The 17,118-nt window shown below is 38.4% G+C and overlaps 1 protein-coding gene across 1 annotated transcript; it reads right to left on the bottom strand.

Annotated features, from left to right (window-relative positions):
- Window positions 1-332: 332 nt before the first annotated feature.
- TMA7B (translation machinery associated 7 homolog B) lies at window positions 333-520 on the bottom strand. Its single transcript, XM_063074619.1, is given in 2 exon segments — window positions 333-424; window positions 427-520. Coding segments are annotated over 2 exon segments (186 nt in total).
- Window positions 521-17,118: the final 16,598 nt, after the last annotated feature.

The following is a 17,118-nucleotide window of genomic DNA, read 5'->3' as shown; positions in this document are numbered from 1 at the left end:
TTTTTGACGTCTGTAGGGTCTGTAGTGACAGTCCCTATTTCATTCCTATTTCTTTCCTGATATTTGTAATTTACGTATTCTTTTTTATTTGTCAATCTGGCTACAAGTTTGTAAGTTTTATTCATTTTTTCAAGAACCAGGTTTTTCTTTCATCAAGTTTTTTTTTGACTGCTTTCTTTCTTTTTTACGAAAGTTTATTCTTAAATGTACAACAGGCTCCGTGACAACGTTTCATTCTAGCTATAGGTGGCAAAAGATGTTATGGCAGGGAATCTAGATGTTTAAACAGGAATGGAATCAAGGGTCACCATTGCCTCAGCACAAGGAACAGCTTACTTTTTGCCAGGTTTCTTAATTCCGCCCATGGCCAGGGGGCCCTTCCCCGCGGCCTTTGCTTTCAGTTTCAGTTTCTTCTGATCCTCTGTTTCGGCTTGAAAGCCTTACCTTCCTCATCCGTCTCCTTGGCCTGCGTCTTGGGCTGTTTCAGGGCCTTCTTCTCGCCACCTTTGCAGCCGGACATGGCACCTGCCAACCCTTCCCACCCTCTATTGTTTTTCTGTTTTCAATTTCACTGGTTTCTGTTCTTATCTGTATTATTCCCTCCCTTGTATTTGCTTTGGGTTTATTCTGATCTGGTTCTAGTTTCTTGAGGTGGGAACTTCGATTACGAGACTTCTTTTCCATTGTAAACATTTAATGCTATAAATCTCCCTCTCCGCTCTGCTTCAGCTGCATCCTACAAATTTTGACATGTTGTATGTATTTATTTCATTTACATTCAGTTCAATGTATTTTTTTTTTTATTTCCCTTGAGACTTTATCTTTCACCCATGGATCATCTGGAAGTATGTTTTTAATTTCCAAGTGTTTGGATATTTTCCTGGTATCTTCTTGTGATTGATTTCTAGTTTGATTCCATTGTGGTCAAGGAACTCTATGATTTTAATTATTTTAAGTTTGAAAATACTCTATAATTTCAATTATTTTAAATTTGTAAAGATTAGTTTTATGGCCCAAGATACAGCCTATCTTGGTATGTGTTCCATGGACACTTAAAAAAGAATGTAGTTTGGACAAAAATGAAGAAATCTGAATAAAGTATGGACTCTGGTTAAAAAAAAAAAAGTGTATTCTGTTGTCGTTGGGTAAACTGTTCTGTAAGGTATATGATGTCCAATAGATCCCATTGGGTGACAGTGTTATTGAGTTCTATATTCTTGCTGATGTTATATCTAGTTGTTCTATCAATTGTTGAGAAAAGGATATTAAAGTGTTCAACTATAATCGTGCAGATGTCTACTTCTACTTTCAGGTCTGTCAGTTTTTGCTTTGCATGTTTTTGCAGCTCTGTTGTTTGGTGCATATACAGTTAGGATTCTATGTCTTCTTGGTGGATTGACCCTTTTATCATTATATGATATCCCTCTCTGTCTCTGGTAATTTTCTTTGTTCTACAGTCTACTTTACTAATATTAATATAGCTACTCCTGCTTTTTTTAATGTTCCCATGTATATCTTTTTCTGTCATTTTACTTTCAATCTACAATTAATATATTCTCATACACTGCTGCAGGCATGTAAAATGCCAAACTTCAGGAAACAGTTTGGCAGTTTTTTATAAAGTTAAAACATACCCTACCATATGATTCCTCCCTCCTGTTCACTCCCCACATCCACTGTAAGGCCTGTCTATTCTACCTCCTAAGTTTCTCATGAAATTGTCCCTTTCCATCCATCCCTACTGGCCGGGGTCAGGCCTTCAGAGACTCTGTTTCCTACTCTATTTCAGTAGCTTCCAAAGTAGCCTTGGTCTCTCCCTCCAGTGCATACTCCCAACCCCAGGCAGTCTACATTGTCATTCTCTGGAATACAGCTTACCTATAGGTCACATTCCAAACTCCCTAGCATGGCCTTCAAGGATAGTCACAGTCCAGCCTTGCTTCCTTCTCCACCAGCCCCTCTGTCCTTCAATACCATCTTGCAATATTTCCAACCCACAGAAGCTCACACTATTTCTCATTAAAACATGTTGTGGATGTGTTTTCACTTCCCTGGGCTCATGATATTCCCTTTTTCTGGAATGCCCTTGACTACTATTGCCTGTTGAACAACTCCCACTAATCCTACAAGACCCAGCTCTGTATTCCGGCTCCATGAGCATTCCCTGGCCTTCCCTCAGCACTCCTAGAGCAGTCCCCATCTACACATAGCACAGCATGTGTGCAGACAGCACAATGTATTAGCACTTTCTACATTTACTGTGTCTCTCACTGGACTGTGACTCCTAGAGAGTCTCATTCATCTCTGTCTCTCCACAGCCTAGAGTACACAGCATGGTGCTCGGCACAGAGTAGGGCTCAATAAATGGAGAAATAAACAGATGAATGAATTAATGAATGAATGACTAAATAAATTAAGGAAGGAAAAAGGAAGCTCTTGGGTCCCGTGCCCATATACACATATTCACACCCATCATCAATTCATTCCTTATGACTATTCCTGTGATTTTTTTTCCTGTTGTATTTTATAAACTGAAAATTCTTGTGCGAGCCATCTCGAAGGGTTAACCTGGACAAGCAGTTGTCATGGAAACAGGAGACTGTTGCACAAACAGCTCTAGAGAACCTCTCATGCTCTTTATTTTTTTTTTATTTTTATTATTATTATTTTTTTAAAGATGACTGGTAAGGGGATCTTAACCCTTGACTTGGTGTTGTTAGCACCACACTCAGCCAGTGAGCGAACCGGCCATCCGTATATGGGATCCGAACCCGGGCCCTTGGTGTTATCAGCACCGCACTCTCCCGAGTGAGCCACGGGCCGGCCCTGGTAAGGGGATCTTAACCCTTGACTTGGTGTTGTTAGCACCACGCTCTCCCAAGTGAGCCACGGGCCGGCCCTCTCTGATGCTCTTTAGATTAACTCTGTTTCTTCTTCCTTCCCTGGTTAGTAGGAGTGCAGAGAATCTCCATGGGCAGCCAAAGGGATTCAGAACTTTGGGCCTGAATTTTCCCTTGCAACTGCTGGATTCCAGGAAAAATCCTAAGTTGGAAGGAGCAACAAGGGGAGAGGAGTAGGTGCAAGGAGAAGTCTGCATCACTTCCTTCTCAGAGGAGTAAAGCAAGGCCCAACTCAAGGTTCAGTCTCCACACAATGCCGGCTTCTACCCCGCCATTCAGAACATGTTCTAGTTCCTTCTCTGCCTTCCTCATGCTTCAGCAAGGCTAGAAGGAAGATTTCAACTCATACAGGCCCCTCCAATCTGCTATGACCTTATTGTGCGTTGATTCATAATGACATGGATCAACTTATCTCAACTAGACAAACCTCCTGGCCAGAGGCTGCACCTTCTCCAGCCTCCCTCTCCCGCCTCCATCACCACCAAGCCCAGCAACTGTTTGCTGAACTTGACACTAGGCACTGTGCTTGATGCACATCATCCCATTTAACTCTCTAGATAGGACTTTCTGTGACAGAGGAAGTGTTCTCGGTCTGCACAATCCAGTATGTAGACACTGACTGCATGTGGCTGATGGGCACCTGCAAGGTGGCTGAGGAACTGAATTTTTGTTTAATTCTAATTAGTTTAAACTTAAATAGTCAAATGGAGCTAGTGGTTACAGCACAGCTCTAGCTCTCCCCAAAGGAAGGTTGGTGATTCTCACTTTACATGTGAGTAAACTGGGGCGCTTGTGAGGTCTCCATATGTTGGTATACAGGGAAAACATGAAGGCTCTCCCAACTGCTCAGGGGGAAAAATGGAAAAAGGGGAAATTGAATGTCTCTAAAGGGTTAGCTCAAAGATAGAAAGTTACCACAAAGAAACTGAGCAGTTCCCAAGTCTATACTGACATTCACCCAACTGATGTTGTTAACACATGGGAAGGTCCAGTCAACAGTGGCAACCAGAAAAAGCACGGTTGGAGACACCCAGACCGCTCCAACAGAAAAGACAGTGCCGGCTCAGCACACATGCCCCAGCCCCAGCAGACAGTCAGCCAGGACATGCCAGTGAGTGAGTGGGCTCTCAGAGCTTAATGACGCTAACTGGCCAACCAATCCCATTGCCAGGACCCCTGGATCTCCCATCGTGGTGCAGTGATAATCTGGCATTGCATGTGGCCTGCCTCCTGGGAGGGTGTGTGACTGTCATCTCTCTCTCCATGTGAACTTGTGAACTGGCATGTTTTCCATCAGCTTCTGCACCCCTGTTGATGGTCTGCAGCCCTGAGGACAGGAAGTGCTCTCTCAGTGCTAATTGGGACTTCTGAGCCTTGAAGGTGGAATTCCAGGCCAAGGACTACAGCTGGCCTGCTAAGTGATGCATGTCCCCTGGTGGGAATCCCAGACTTTTTCCAGCTTTTCTGCAAGTCCTCTTTCCAGTTCAAACTGCAACCATGCATGGTGCTTAGCACAGGGCCAGGGCACACAGGAAATAGTCACTCAATGGTGGCTCAAGGCCCTCCTCTGCCAGAAAGCTGCCCTGATCACCAGCCCACAAAGACTCCTTTCCTTCCAACTTGCAGGGCACTGGCCTACCAGCTCATTTGGGCTCCTGATTATATGCTGTCTCTCCTTCATGTGGCACCACCTTCCTGATCACCCAGCACCCCACATCCATGCTGGCCAGGCTCTGGGCCTATGTCCAGCCCACTCATGCCACCTTCATGCTTGTGCACTCTAGCCAACTCAGCCCCACTCCTGACCATCGTGTGACAAGCTCCTAATGATCCTGCAGCTCTCACCTCCTCCAAGACCTCCAACTCAGGGTAAAGGAGCCACCTCGCTGCTCTCTAGCATGAGGCCATGTTTAATGCTCTCCAGAACCCTTGGCAATAACTGGTATTTTTCCTGTGTATTTACCATTTGTTTCAATTCTGTTGACAGAACTTACACCCTGGTTCCACCAACCATGCAAGGCCTGCTAGGTTCTTTGCATGCCCCACCACCACCACCAAAAAAAAGCGTAAAACCAAAATAGACTGCATCCAAACATAACAAGGATTACAAAACAGAAAAATAAAAATGGGGGCTGGCCCACTCGGGAGAGTGGCTCACTTGGGAGAGTGTGGTGCTGATAACACCAAGGCCCCGGGTTCGGATCCCATATAGGGATGGCCGGTTAGCTCACTGGGTGAGCGTGGTGCTGACAACACCAAGTCAAGGGTTAAGATCCCCTTACCGGTCATCTTTAAAAAAAAAAAGAAAAAAGAAAAAAAAGAAAAAGAAAAATGGACTGCCTTAACAAATCCTAAAAGGAAGCCACCACAAGATCAAAGTGATCCAACAGTAACTTAACCACCCACGAACACATAACTCAACCCATCAAGAGTCACTACAGGGCTGGCCCGTGGCTCACTTAGGAGAGCGTGGTGCTGACAACACCAAGTCAAGGGTTGAGATCCCCTTACCGGTCATCTTTTAATAAAAAAATAATAATAAAATAACTATGATATATATATTTTTTAAATTAATATCCGAACCCGTGGCCTTGGTGTTATCGGCACCGCACTCTACCGAGTGAGCCACGGGCCAGCCTTAACTATGATATTTTTTGAAGTACCATTTACAATATCTTAAGAAGAAGAAAGAAGAGGGGGAGGAGGAGGAAGAGGAGGAATATTTAGGTATAAATCTAACAAAACCTATGCAGGATCTTTATGCTGCCAAGTACAAAATGCTAATTAAGTAACCAAAGAAAGACTAAATAAATGTCAAGAAATCCCATATTCATGGATTCATCAGTGTCAATGAACTTTTTTTTTTTCAAAAAGACGACGGGCAAGGGGATCTTAACCCTTGACTTGGTGTTGTCAGCTCCACGCTCTCCCAAGTGAGCCACAGGCTGGCCCTACAGTGTCAATGAACTTAATGGCACAGAATTGTATAGATTAAAATGGTTAAAGTGGTAAATTTTATGTTATATATAGTTTACAACAATTTTTTTAATATAAGAAAAAACAAAATACGAACATTTTCAGACAAGCAAACATTGGAATAATTTGTATTCAGCAGACACTTACTCCAAGAAATGCTAAAGGAAATTCTTCAGGTTGGAAGGAAAGATAAAAATTCAGATCTATAGAAAAGAAATAAGCACACTGAAAATGGCAGAAGTGTGGGTAGATATAAAATACTATTGCTATTAATTTTTTAAAAGTCAATTGACTGTTTAAAGTAAAAATAAGCTGGTGGGTTAGCTCAGTTGGTTAAGAGCATGGTGCTGATAAAGTAAAAATAATAATATTTTGTAAAGTGCATGACATTTGTAGAAACAAAATAAGTGACAATAGCACAAAAGACAGTAGGTATGTAAATAGACAATAGTGTTGCAAGGTTTTTCATTAAATGTGAATTAGCTATGATAAGGATCCATACTATAATCCCTAAAGTAACCATTTAAAAAATGATCCAAAGAAATGGCTAAACAAACAGCCAGTGAGAGAAAAAGAATGAAATACTTAAAAAATACTCTATTAACCCAAACAATTTAAGAAAGAAGGAATAAAAGACCAAATAACAGAGGTGACAGACAACAAAAAGCAACACAGGAGACATAAAACCAATCATATTTTTAAAAAATAAAATAAAAAATAGGGCCGGCCCATGGCTCACTTGGGAAAGTGCGGTGCTGATAACACCAAGGCCACGGGTTCGGACCCTATATAGGGATGGCCGGTTCACTCACTGGGAGAGTGTGGTGTTGACAACACCAAGTCAAGGGTTAAGATCCCCTTACTGGTCATCTTTTAAAAAAATAATAAAAATAAAATAAAATAAAAAATTAAAAAACTATATCAATAATTACATTAAATGTAAATGGAATAAGCATTCCAATTAAAAGGTAAAGAAAAACATTTACCCACAGATGTGTACAATTAAGTTTCTTTTTTTTTTGTCTTTTTCGTGACCGGCACTCAGCCAGTGAGCGCACCAGCCATTCCTATACAGGATCCGAACCCACGGCGGGAGCGTTGCTGTGCTCCCAGCGCCGCACTCTCCCTAGTGCACCACGGGCTTGGCCCTACAATTAAGTTTCAATAAAAAAAATTTGAATCCAATAATCTAACTAAGTATAAAGGAGGAAACAGTGAAGAGTGGATATTAAGTACAAAACAGACAATAAAGAAACTCAAGAATGCCAAAAATTTTATTTCATTAATAGTCAAAAGATTAATTGATAAGAAAAGATTAACTGATAAACCTCTTGATTAATTAAGGAGAAAAAACAAAAATTACCAACATCAAGGAATGAAAGAGAGGACATTTCTACAGAAACTACAGGATAACAAGATAAAATTTTGAATAGCTTTATGTCAATACACTTAACAACTTAGATGAAATGGACAAATTTCTTCAAAAACACAATTTATCAAAACACAAAAATACATAAAATATATGAACAGTCCCCTACCTATAAAAAAGTTAAATTCAAAATTAACAACCTTCCCACTAGAATACCCTAGACCCAGATGGCTTTATTAGTAAATTATATCAAATACTTAAGGAAAATATAACACTAGGGCTGGCCCGTGGATCACTCAGGAGAGTGTGGTGCTGATAACACCAAGGTCACAGGTTCGGATCCTATATAGGGATGGCCGGTTAGCTCACTGGCTGAGCGTGGTGCTAACAACACCAAGCCAAGGGTTGAGATCCCCTTACTGGTCATCTTAAAAAAAAAAAAAAAAAAGGAAAATATAACACTAATCTTATACAAACTCCTTCACAGAAAGTAAAGAAGGCAATACTTCCCAGCTTGTTTTATGAAGCCAGCATAACTGTTCCCAAAACCTGACACTGCATAAAAAGAAAATTGTAGATCAATATCATTCATGAACACAGGCACAAAAAATTAGCAAATTGCAAAATATTATTGAGTTGTAGTAAAATAAAATATTAGCAAATTGAATCCAACAATATAAAAAAATGATAATTATATATGTATTGAGTTTACACCAGTAATACAAGTTAACTTAACATTCAAAAATCAATCAGTGTAATCCACCACATTAATGTAATAAAGGAAAAAAATAAGATACCATTCTTGATAGATGCAGAAAAAGGGTTCGGATCCCCAAACCAGCCAGTGTAAAAAAAAAAAAAGGAAAAGGAAAGAAAACAAAGAAGGACTGGCCAGTTTGCTCAGTTGGTTAGAGTGCAGTGTTGATAACCAAAGCCAAAGGTTCAGATCCCTGTACCAGCCAGCTTGCCAAAAATAAAAAGAAAAGAAAATAGATGCATAAAAAAATTTGACAAAATTCAAGATAAAAATCCTCAGTATGAAAAAATATATAAGTAAATAAAAATAAAAAAAGCAAACAAAATCCTCAGCATGGGAACACCAAGGTCGGGGGTTCAGATCCCCATACCTGCCAGCCACAAAAAAAAAAAAAAAAAAAATCCTCAGCAAATTAGGGAAGGGAATTACCTCAAACTAATAAAGGGCATCTATGAAAAACATACAGGTGACAACATCATATTTATTAATGAAACTGTGAGTGTTTTCCCCCTTAGACTGAGAACATTGCAAGGATGTCTGCTTCAAACACTTCTATTAAACATTGTGCTGATGGTTCCAGCCAGTATAATGTACAAAAAAGAAATAAAAGGCATAAGGATTGGATATAGGGTAGTAAAAATGTCTTTATTTGCAGATTACATGATTGCCTAAGTAGAAAATTCTAAGGAATCTACAAATAAGCTACTAGAATAAGTGAATTTAGCAAAGTCACAGGATACGAGGTCAATATTCAAGACAGTGTAGTACTGGTATGAAGTTAAACAAATCAATGGAGTAGAAGAGAGAGGTCAAAATAGACTCACATATATACAATCCATTGATTTTCAACAAAAGCACCAAAAGAATTCAATGGGGAAAGGACACTCTTTTCTTTTTTTTTCTATTGGGACCCGAACCCGTGGCCTTGGTGTTATCAGCACCACACTCTCCTGAGTGAGCTACAGGCTGGCCCAAAAGGAACACTCTTTTCAATATATAGTGTTCGAACAACTGGATATCTACATGATAAAGAATTCACTTTGATACCTACCTTATACCAAATATAAAAATTATTTTGAGGTGCTGGCCAGTTAGCTCAGTTGGTTAGAGTGTGGCGCTGGTAACACCAAGGTCCAGGGTTCAATCCCTGTACCAGCCACCAAAAAAAAAAAAAAAAAAAAAAAACCCACAAAATTATTTTGAGATGGACCATACATCAAAGTGTAAAATCTAAAACCATATTGGTTCTTAGGGGCTGACCAGTTAGTCAGCATGTTTACAGTGTGGTACTGATAACACCATGGTTAAGGGTTGGGATCTCTGTACCGGCCAGCCTCCAAAAAATAAATTAAAAAATTTTTTAAATTAAAATTTCTTAGAACACAAAAAGCACTAACCATAGGAGAGAAATAAACTGGACTTCATCAAAGTTAAAATTTTCTGTTCAACAAAAAAAAATTACTTTTTTTATTTTTTGGGCAGTTGACCAGTATGGGGATCCAAACCTGTGACCTTGGAGTTACAAGGCTGTGCTCTAACCAAATGAGCTAATCAGCCAACCCCTCGTCAAAAAATAAAATAAAATAAAAAGACAAGTCTCATACTGGGAGAAAATATTCACAATACATATATATGACAAAGGACTTGTATTCAGATTATACATGTATTTTTAAAAACTCCTACAACTCAATAATTAAAAAGACAACAACTCGGTTTATAAAAATGGGCAAAAGACTGCGACACTTCACAAAAGAAGGTATATAACCGGCCGATGAGTACATAGACAGATACTCAACTTTATTAGTAATTGTGGAAATGCAAATTAAAACCACTATGAGATTTCACTACATGCCTATTAGAATGGCCAAAATTTAAAAGACTGACAAGACTGAGAACTACAAAAGTAATTCTCATAAACCACTGTGGCAGTTTCTTTAAAAGTAAAAATACACTTACCATACCACTCAGAAATCCCACTTGTAGGTATTCTCCAAGAGAAATAAAAACCTATGTCCACACAAAGACCTGCATGTGAATGTTGGTGGCTTTATTCACAATTGCCAAACAATGGAAACAACCCAAATGCCCAGCAACTGGTAGATGAATAAACGATTGTTACGTATCCGAACAATGCATTATTTTATATACTTAGCAATCAAAAGGAACAAATTACTGATCAACACAACATGGACGAATGTCAAAGGCATTATGCGAAGCGAAAGAAGTCACAGGCAAAAGACTAAACACTGCGTGGATTTCTAGAAAAGACAATGATATAGTGACAGAAGGGAGATCAGTTGTTGCCAGGGAGAAAAGGCTAGGGAAGGGCAAGGGGCACAAAGGAGCTTTTTGGGGTGATAGAAGTGGTTCTCGTATTGATTACACAACTGTATACATCTGTCAAAACTCATCAAATTGTAGACTTAAAATTGACAAGTTTTACTGTCTATAAATTACATCCCAATAAAGTTTATTTTAAAAATGCCTCGATGAGACACCAGTTTGCACCCCCTAGAAAATCTAAAATGAAGAGGCTGACAATACCAAATGTTAACAAGAATATAAAACAATTGAAACTCTCATATAATGCTGGTAGAACATAAAATAGTAAAACCATCTTGGAAAAGGCTTGGCCATTTCTTATAAAATTAATCACATACTTTCCCTATGACCTAGCAACTCTAATTCTCTATTTTCTCTTTTTGGCGCAGCTGGCCGGTGTGGGGATCCAGATCACTGACTTTGGTGTTACAAGGCTTCACTCTAACCAGCCGAGCTAACCAGCCAGCCCTGCAACTCTACTTCTGCCATCTATTTAAGAAAATAAAAATATTTGTCCATAAAAAGAATGTCCACAGTAGTTTTATTCGTAGTAGCCAAAAACTGGAAACAACTCAAATGTCCATCAAAAGGTGGATAAACAAATTGATACAATGGAACAGTACACAGCGATAAAAGTGAATAAACTATGGATACACGCAGTGGCGTGGCTAAATCTGATAAGCATTATGCTGTGCGAGAGAAAACTCAAAGTGTACATACTTCATGATTCTATTTATATTAAATTTTAAAACAGGCAGAACTAAGTTATAGAAATCTTTATAATGGTGGAGGGTGGAATACAAATATGACATAATTATGCCTTGATTTTTTAAAAAGTATATTGAAACAGGATTAAGTCAGTATTTAAAATACACACCATCAGATCCAGTACACTTGCAAAAAGAGGGGAGTGTACAGATTTGACTTTTAGCTCTTTAGCCATGGAAGGAAAGAATGGAAAACAGTCAGTCACACAATTGTTTCCAAAAGTATCCAAAAGACTTTTTTTTTTAAAATCAGGTGGTAACTATTTTCACAACAATTTCTGGAACTGAGATAAGACAGAAATTCCCACACTGAGCCGCTCTTTGAGGTGGTGGACAAGACTCACCACAGGACCCTTGGTTTACGCACACAGTTTCACTTGGCTGTTGTTTAGAAGGCCTCGTGATGTAATGGCAAAGAAAAGTTTCAGTTCTAGCAATTCTAAGAGGTCATGACACAGCCCTCTGACGGTCCAGATCACTCTAAGATTTTTGTTTTTTTTTTAAATATGACCAGTAAGGGGATCTTAACCCTTGACTTGGTGTTATCAGCACCACGCTCTCCCAAGTGAGCCACGGGTTGGCCTTTCTAAGAAAATCTTTTATATCCAGAGACAATCTCAAGCCAGAGCTATCACCTCCACACAGAGCTATCACCTCCACACAGAGCTATCACCTCCACACAGAGCTCTTCCAGTCCCTAAAGCTACATATTCCAAGGCTCTGTCACAGTATCCTTTTTATTTTCTTCACAGCACTTACCTCTAGTTGGTGTTATTTGCTTACATGTTTACTGTCTAATTGTACTGACTAGAATAGTTGCTCAATGTGGGTAATGACTTTAACTTGTCTTTTTCGTCAAAGTATGCCTAACACAAACTGGGTGCTCGATAAATACTTTTTTTTTTTTTTATACCATTTATTCTTTCTTTCTTTATTGTTTTTTTTTTTTTCAGGGTTTTATTTGTTTTAAACCTTTTTTTATTTTTTTTATTTTTATTTTTTTATTTTTTATTTTTTCTTAATTTTATTTTGTCGATATACAATGTGGTTGATTATTGTGGCCCATTACCGAAACCTCCCTCCCTCCTCCCTCTCCCCCCTCCCTCCCAACAATGTCCTTTCTGTTTGCTTGTCGTATCAACTTCAAGGAATTATAGTTGTTATGTCTCCCCCCCCCCCCGTTTTTGTGTGTGTGTGTGTGTGTGTGAATTTATTTATTTATTATTAGCTCCCACCAATAAGTGAGAACGTGTGGTATTTCTCTTTCTGTGCCTGACTTGTTTCACTTAATATAATTCTCTCAAGGTCCATCCATGTTGTTGCAAATGGCAGTATTTCATTCGTTTTTATAGCTGAGTAGTATTCCATTGTGTAGATATACCACATTTTCCGTATCCACTCATCCAATGATGGACATTTGGGCTGGTTCCAACTCTTGGCTATTGTAAAGAGTGCTGCGATGAACATTGGGGAACAGGTATACCTTTGACTTGATGATTTCCATTCCTCTGGGTATATTCCCAGCAGTGGGATAGCTGGGTCATATGGCAGATCTATCTACAATTGTTTGAGGAACCTCCATACCATTTTCCATAGAGGCTGCACCATTTTGCAGTCCCACCAGCAATGTATGAGAGTTCCTTTTTCTCCGCAACATTGCCAGCATTTATCGTTCAGAGTCTTTTGGATTTTAGCCATCCTAACTGGGGTTAGATGGTATCTCATTGTAGTTTTGATTTGCATTTCCCGGATGCTGAGTGATGTTGAGCATTTTTTCATATGTCTGTTGGCCATTTGTATATCTTCCTTAGAGAAATGCCTACTTAGCTCTTTTGCCCATTTTTTAATTGGGTTGCTTGTTTTCTTCTTCTAAAGTTGTTTGAGTTCCTTATATATTCTGGATATTAATCCTTTGTCAGATGTATATTTTGCAAATATTTTCTCCCACTCTGTTGGTTGTCTTTTAACTCTGTTAATTGTTTCTTTTGCTGTGCAGAAGCTCTTTAGTTTGATATAATCCCATTTGTTTATTTTTCCTTTGGTTGCCCGTGCTTTTAGGGTCGTATTCATGAAGTCTGTGTCCAGTCCTATTTCCTGAAGTGTCTCTCCTATGTTTTCTTTAAGAAGTTTTATTGTTTCAGGGTGTATATTTAATTCTTTAATCCATTTTGAGTTGATTTTAGTATATGGTGAGAGGGATGGGTCTAGTTTCATTCTCCTGCATATTGATATCCAGTTCTCCCAGCACCATTTGCTAAAGAGGCAGTCTCTTCCCCAGTGTATAGGCTTGGTGCCTTTGTCAAAGATCAGATAGCTGTAGGTGTGTGGGTTGATTTCTGGATTCTCTATCCTATTCCATTGATCAGTGTGTCTGTTTTTATGCCAGTACCATACTGTTTTGGTTATTATAGCTTTGTAGTATAGTTTAAAGTCAGGTAGTGTTATGCCTCCAGCTTTATTTTTTTTGCTCAGCGTTGCTTTGGGTATGCATGGTCTTTTGTTATTCCATATAAATGTCTGGATAGTTCTTTCCATTTCTGAGAAAAATGTCTTGGGAATTTTGATGGGGATTGCATTAAATTTGTATATCACTTTGGGTAGTATGGACATTTTTACTATGTTGATTCTTCCAATCGAAGAGCATGGGATATCTTTCCATCTTCTCGTATCCTCTCTAATTTCTCTCAGCAGTGGTTTGTAGTTCTCATTATAGAGATTTTTCACATTCTTGGTTAATTCAATTCCTAAGTATTTTATTTTTTTGGTGGCTATTGTAAATGGGCAGGCTTTCTTGATTTCTCTTTCTGCATGTTCACTATTGGAGAATAGAAATGCTACTGATTTTTGTGTGTTGATTTTGTATCCTGCTAACTGTGCTGAAGTCATTTATCACCTCCAAGAGTTTTTTTGTAGAGGCTTTAGGCTGTTCGATATATAGGATCATGTCATCTGCAAACAGGGACAGTTTGACTTCATCTTTTCCAATCTGGATGCCCTTTATTTCCTTCCCTTCTTTGATTGCTCTGGCTAGTACTTCCAACACTATGTTGAATAGGAGTGGTGAGAGTGGGCATCCTTGTCTAGTTCCTGTTCTTAAAGGAAAAGCTTTCAGCTTTTCCCCATTCAGGATGATATTGGGAGTGGGTTTATCATATATGGCTTTAATTATGTTGAGATACATTCCGTCTATACCTAACTTATAGAGGGTCTTTGTCATGAATGAGTGTTGAATTTTATCAAATGCTTTCTCAGCATCTATAATCATATGGTCCTTGTGTTTGATTTTATTAATATGGTGTATCACATTTATTGATTTGCATATGTTGAACCAACCTTGCATCCCTGGGATGAATCCCACTTGATTGTGGTGAATAATTTTACATATGTGTTGCTGTATTCTGTTTGCTAGTATTTTAGTGAGGATTTTTGCATCTATATTCATCAAGGATATCGGCCTGTAGTTTTCTTTTTTGGTTATATCTTTACCTGGTTTGGGTATCAGGATGATGTTTGCTTCATAGAAAGAGTTCGGGAGACTTGCGTTTGTTTCATTCTTTTGGAATAGTTTGTAAAGAATCGGTGTCAATTCCTCTTTGAATGTTTGGTAAAATTCTGCTGTGAATCCATCTGGTCCTGGGCTTTTCTTTGTTGGGAGCTTTCTGATAACAGCTTCAATCTCCTTTATTGTTATTGGTCTGTTCAGATTTTCTACATCTTCATGGCTCAGTTTTGGGAGCTTGTGTGTGTCCAGAAATTTATCCATTTCCTCCAGATTTTCAAACTTGTTGGCGTATAGTTGTTTATAGTAGTCTCGAATGATTCCTTGTATTTCAGATACATCAGTTGTAATATCGCCTTTTTCATTTCTAATTTTTGTTATTTGAATCTTCTCTCTTCTTTTTTTTGTTAGCCATGCTAACGGTTTGTCAATTTTATTTATCTTTTCAATAAACTAACTTTTTGATTCACTGATCTTTTGTATTGCTTTTTGGGTTTCAATTTCATTAAGTTCTGCTCTGATCTTAATGATTTCTTTCCATCTGCTAACTTTAGGTTTGGATTGTTCTTGTTTTTCTAGATCTTTAAGGTGATGTGTTAGGTTGTTCACTTGCCATCTTTCCATTCTTCTGAGGTGAGCATTTAATGCAATAAATTTCCCCCTTAATACTGCTTTTGCAATATCCCACAGGTTTTGGTATGATGTATCATTATTTTCATTAGTTTCAATAAATTTTTTGATTTCCTGCTTGATTTCTTCTTGGACCCATATGTCATTAAGTAGACTGCTGTTTAATTTCCATGTGTTTGTATAGTTTCCAGAATTTCATTTGTTATTGATTTCTAGTTTTAATCCATTATGGTCTGAGGAAATACATGGTATAATTCCAATTTTTTTGAATTTGTTGAGACTTGATTTATGACCTAATATGTGATCTATCCTGGAGAATGATCCATGTGCTGACAAGAAGAATGAATATTCTGAGGTTGTTGGATGGAATGTTCTGTAGATATCTGCCAAGTCCAATTGGTCTAGAGTATTGTTTAGATCTTGTGTTTCTCTGCTGATTCTTTGCCTAGATGATCTGTCCAATATTGACAGTGGGGTGTTCAGGTCCCCTGCTATTATGGTATTAGTGTCTATTTCCTTCTTTAGGTCTAATAGAGTTTGTGTTATAAATCTGGCTGCTCCAACGTTGGGTGCGTACATATTTATGATTGTTATGTCTTCTTGATGGATCAGTCCTTTTATCATTATGTAGTGTCCCTCATTGTCTCTTTTTATGGTTTTTAGTTTAAAGTCTACTTTGTCAGATATAAGAATAGCTACTCCAGCTCGTTTTTCTTTTCTGTTTGCATGGTAAATCTTTTTCCATCCTCTCACTCTTAGTCTATGTGAGTCTTTATGGGTGAGGTGGGTCTCTTGTAAGCAGCATATAGTTGGGTCCTCCTTTTTAATCCAGTCAGCCAGTCTGTGTCTTTTGATTGGGGAATTTAAGCCTTTTACATTAAGAGTTGTTATTGAATAGTGTTGATTTATTCATAGCATTTTGTTGATTGTTGTTTGGTTGTCTTAGGTGTCTTTTGTTCCTTGCTTTCTGATTTACTGTTTGTTTTCTGTGTTTGTTGGTTCCTTAGGTTGTAGATAGCCTTTTTGTTTGTTTGTTTTCTCTTCATGAATGCCATTTTTATTATACTAGTGGGTTTAGATTTTTCTTGGCTTTTTCAGGAACCAAACCCAGTACTCCCTTGAGGATTTCTTGTAAGGGTGGTCGTGTGGTGGTGAACTCCCGCAGTTTTTGTTTGTCTGAGAAATATACTATTTGCACTTCATTTCGGAAGGATAGCCTTGCAGGGTAGAGTATTCTTGGCTGACAATCTCTGTCTTTTAGTATTTTGAATATATCATCCAATTCCTTTCTAGCTTTTAGGGTTTGTGATGAAAAGTCTGATGTTAGCCTGATTGGGGCTCCGTTATAGGTGATTTGATGCTTCTCTCTTGCAGCTTTTAAGATTCTCTCTTTGAGTTTGAGTTTTGCCAATTTGACTATAACATGTCTTGGAAAAGACCTTTTTGGGTTGAATACGTTTGGAGATCGTTGAGCTTCCTGGATCTGAAGATCTGTGATTTTTCCTATACCTGGGAAGTTTTCTGCCACTATTTTGTTGAATATGTTTTCAATGCAATCTCCTTTTTCTTCCCTTTCTGGAATACCCATGACTCGGATATTTGAGCGCTTAAGGTTGTCTGATATCTCTCTCAGATTTTCTTCAATGCCTTTGATTCTTTTTTCTTTTTTTTTGTCTGCTTGTGTTATTTCAAACAGCCCATCTTCAAGTTCAGAGGTTCTCTCTTCAACTTCCTCAAGCCTGTTGGTTAAGCTCTCCGTTGTGTTTTTTATTTTGCTGAATAACTTCTTCAGTTCGGCAAGTTCTGCTACACTTTTTTTCAAGGCATTGATTTCCTTGTACATTTCCTCTTTCAGGTCCTGTATACTTTTCCTCATTTCATCATGAGGTCTAGGTGAG

Source organism: Cynocephalus volans, chromosome 12 (assembly GCF_027409185.1).
Source record: "Cynocephalus volans isolate mCynVol1 chromosome 12, mCynVol1.pri, whole genome shotgun sequence".
Taxonomy (NCBI): Eukaryota; Metazoa; Chordata; class Mammalia; order Dermoptera; family Cynocephalidae; genus Cynocephalus; species Cynocephalus volans.
Note: the sequence above shows the minus strand (reverse complement) of the source record. Positions and strands in the feature narration are given on the sequence as shown.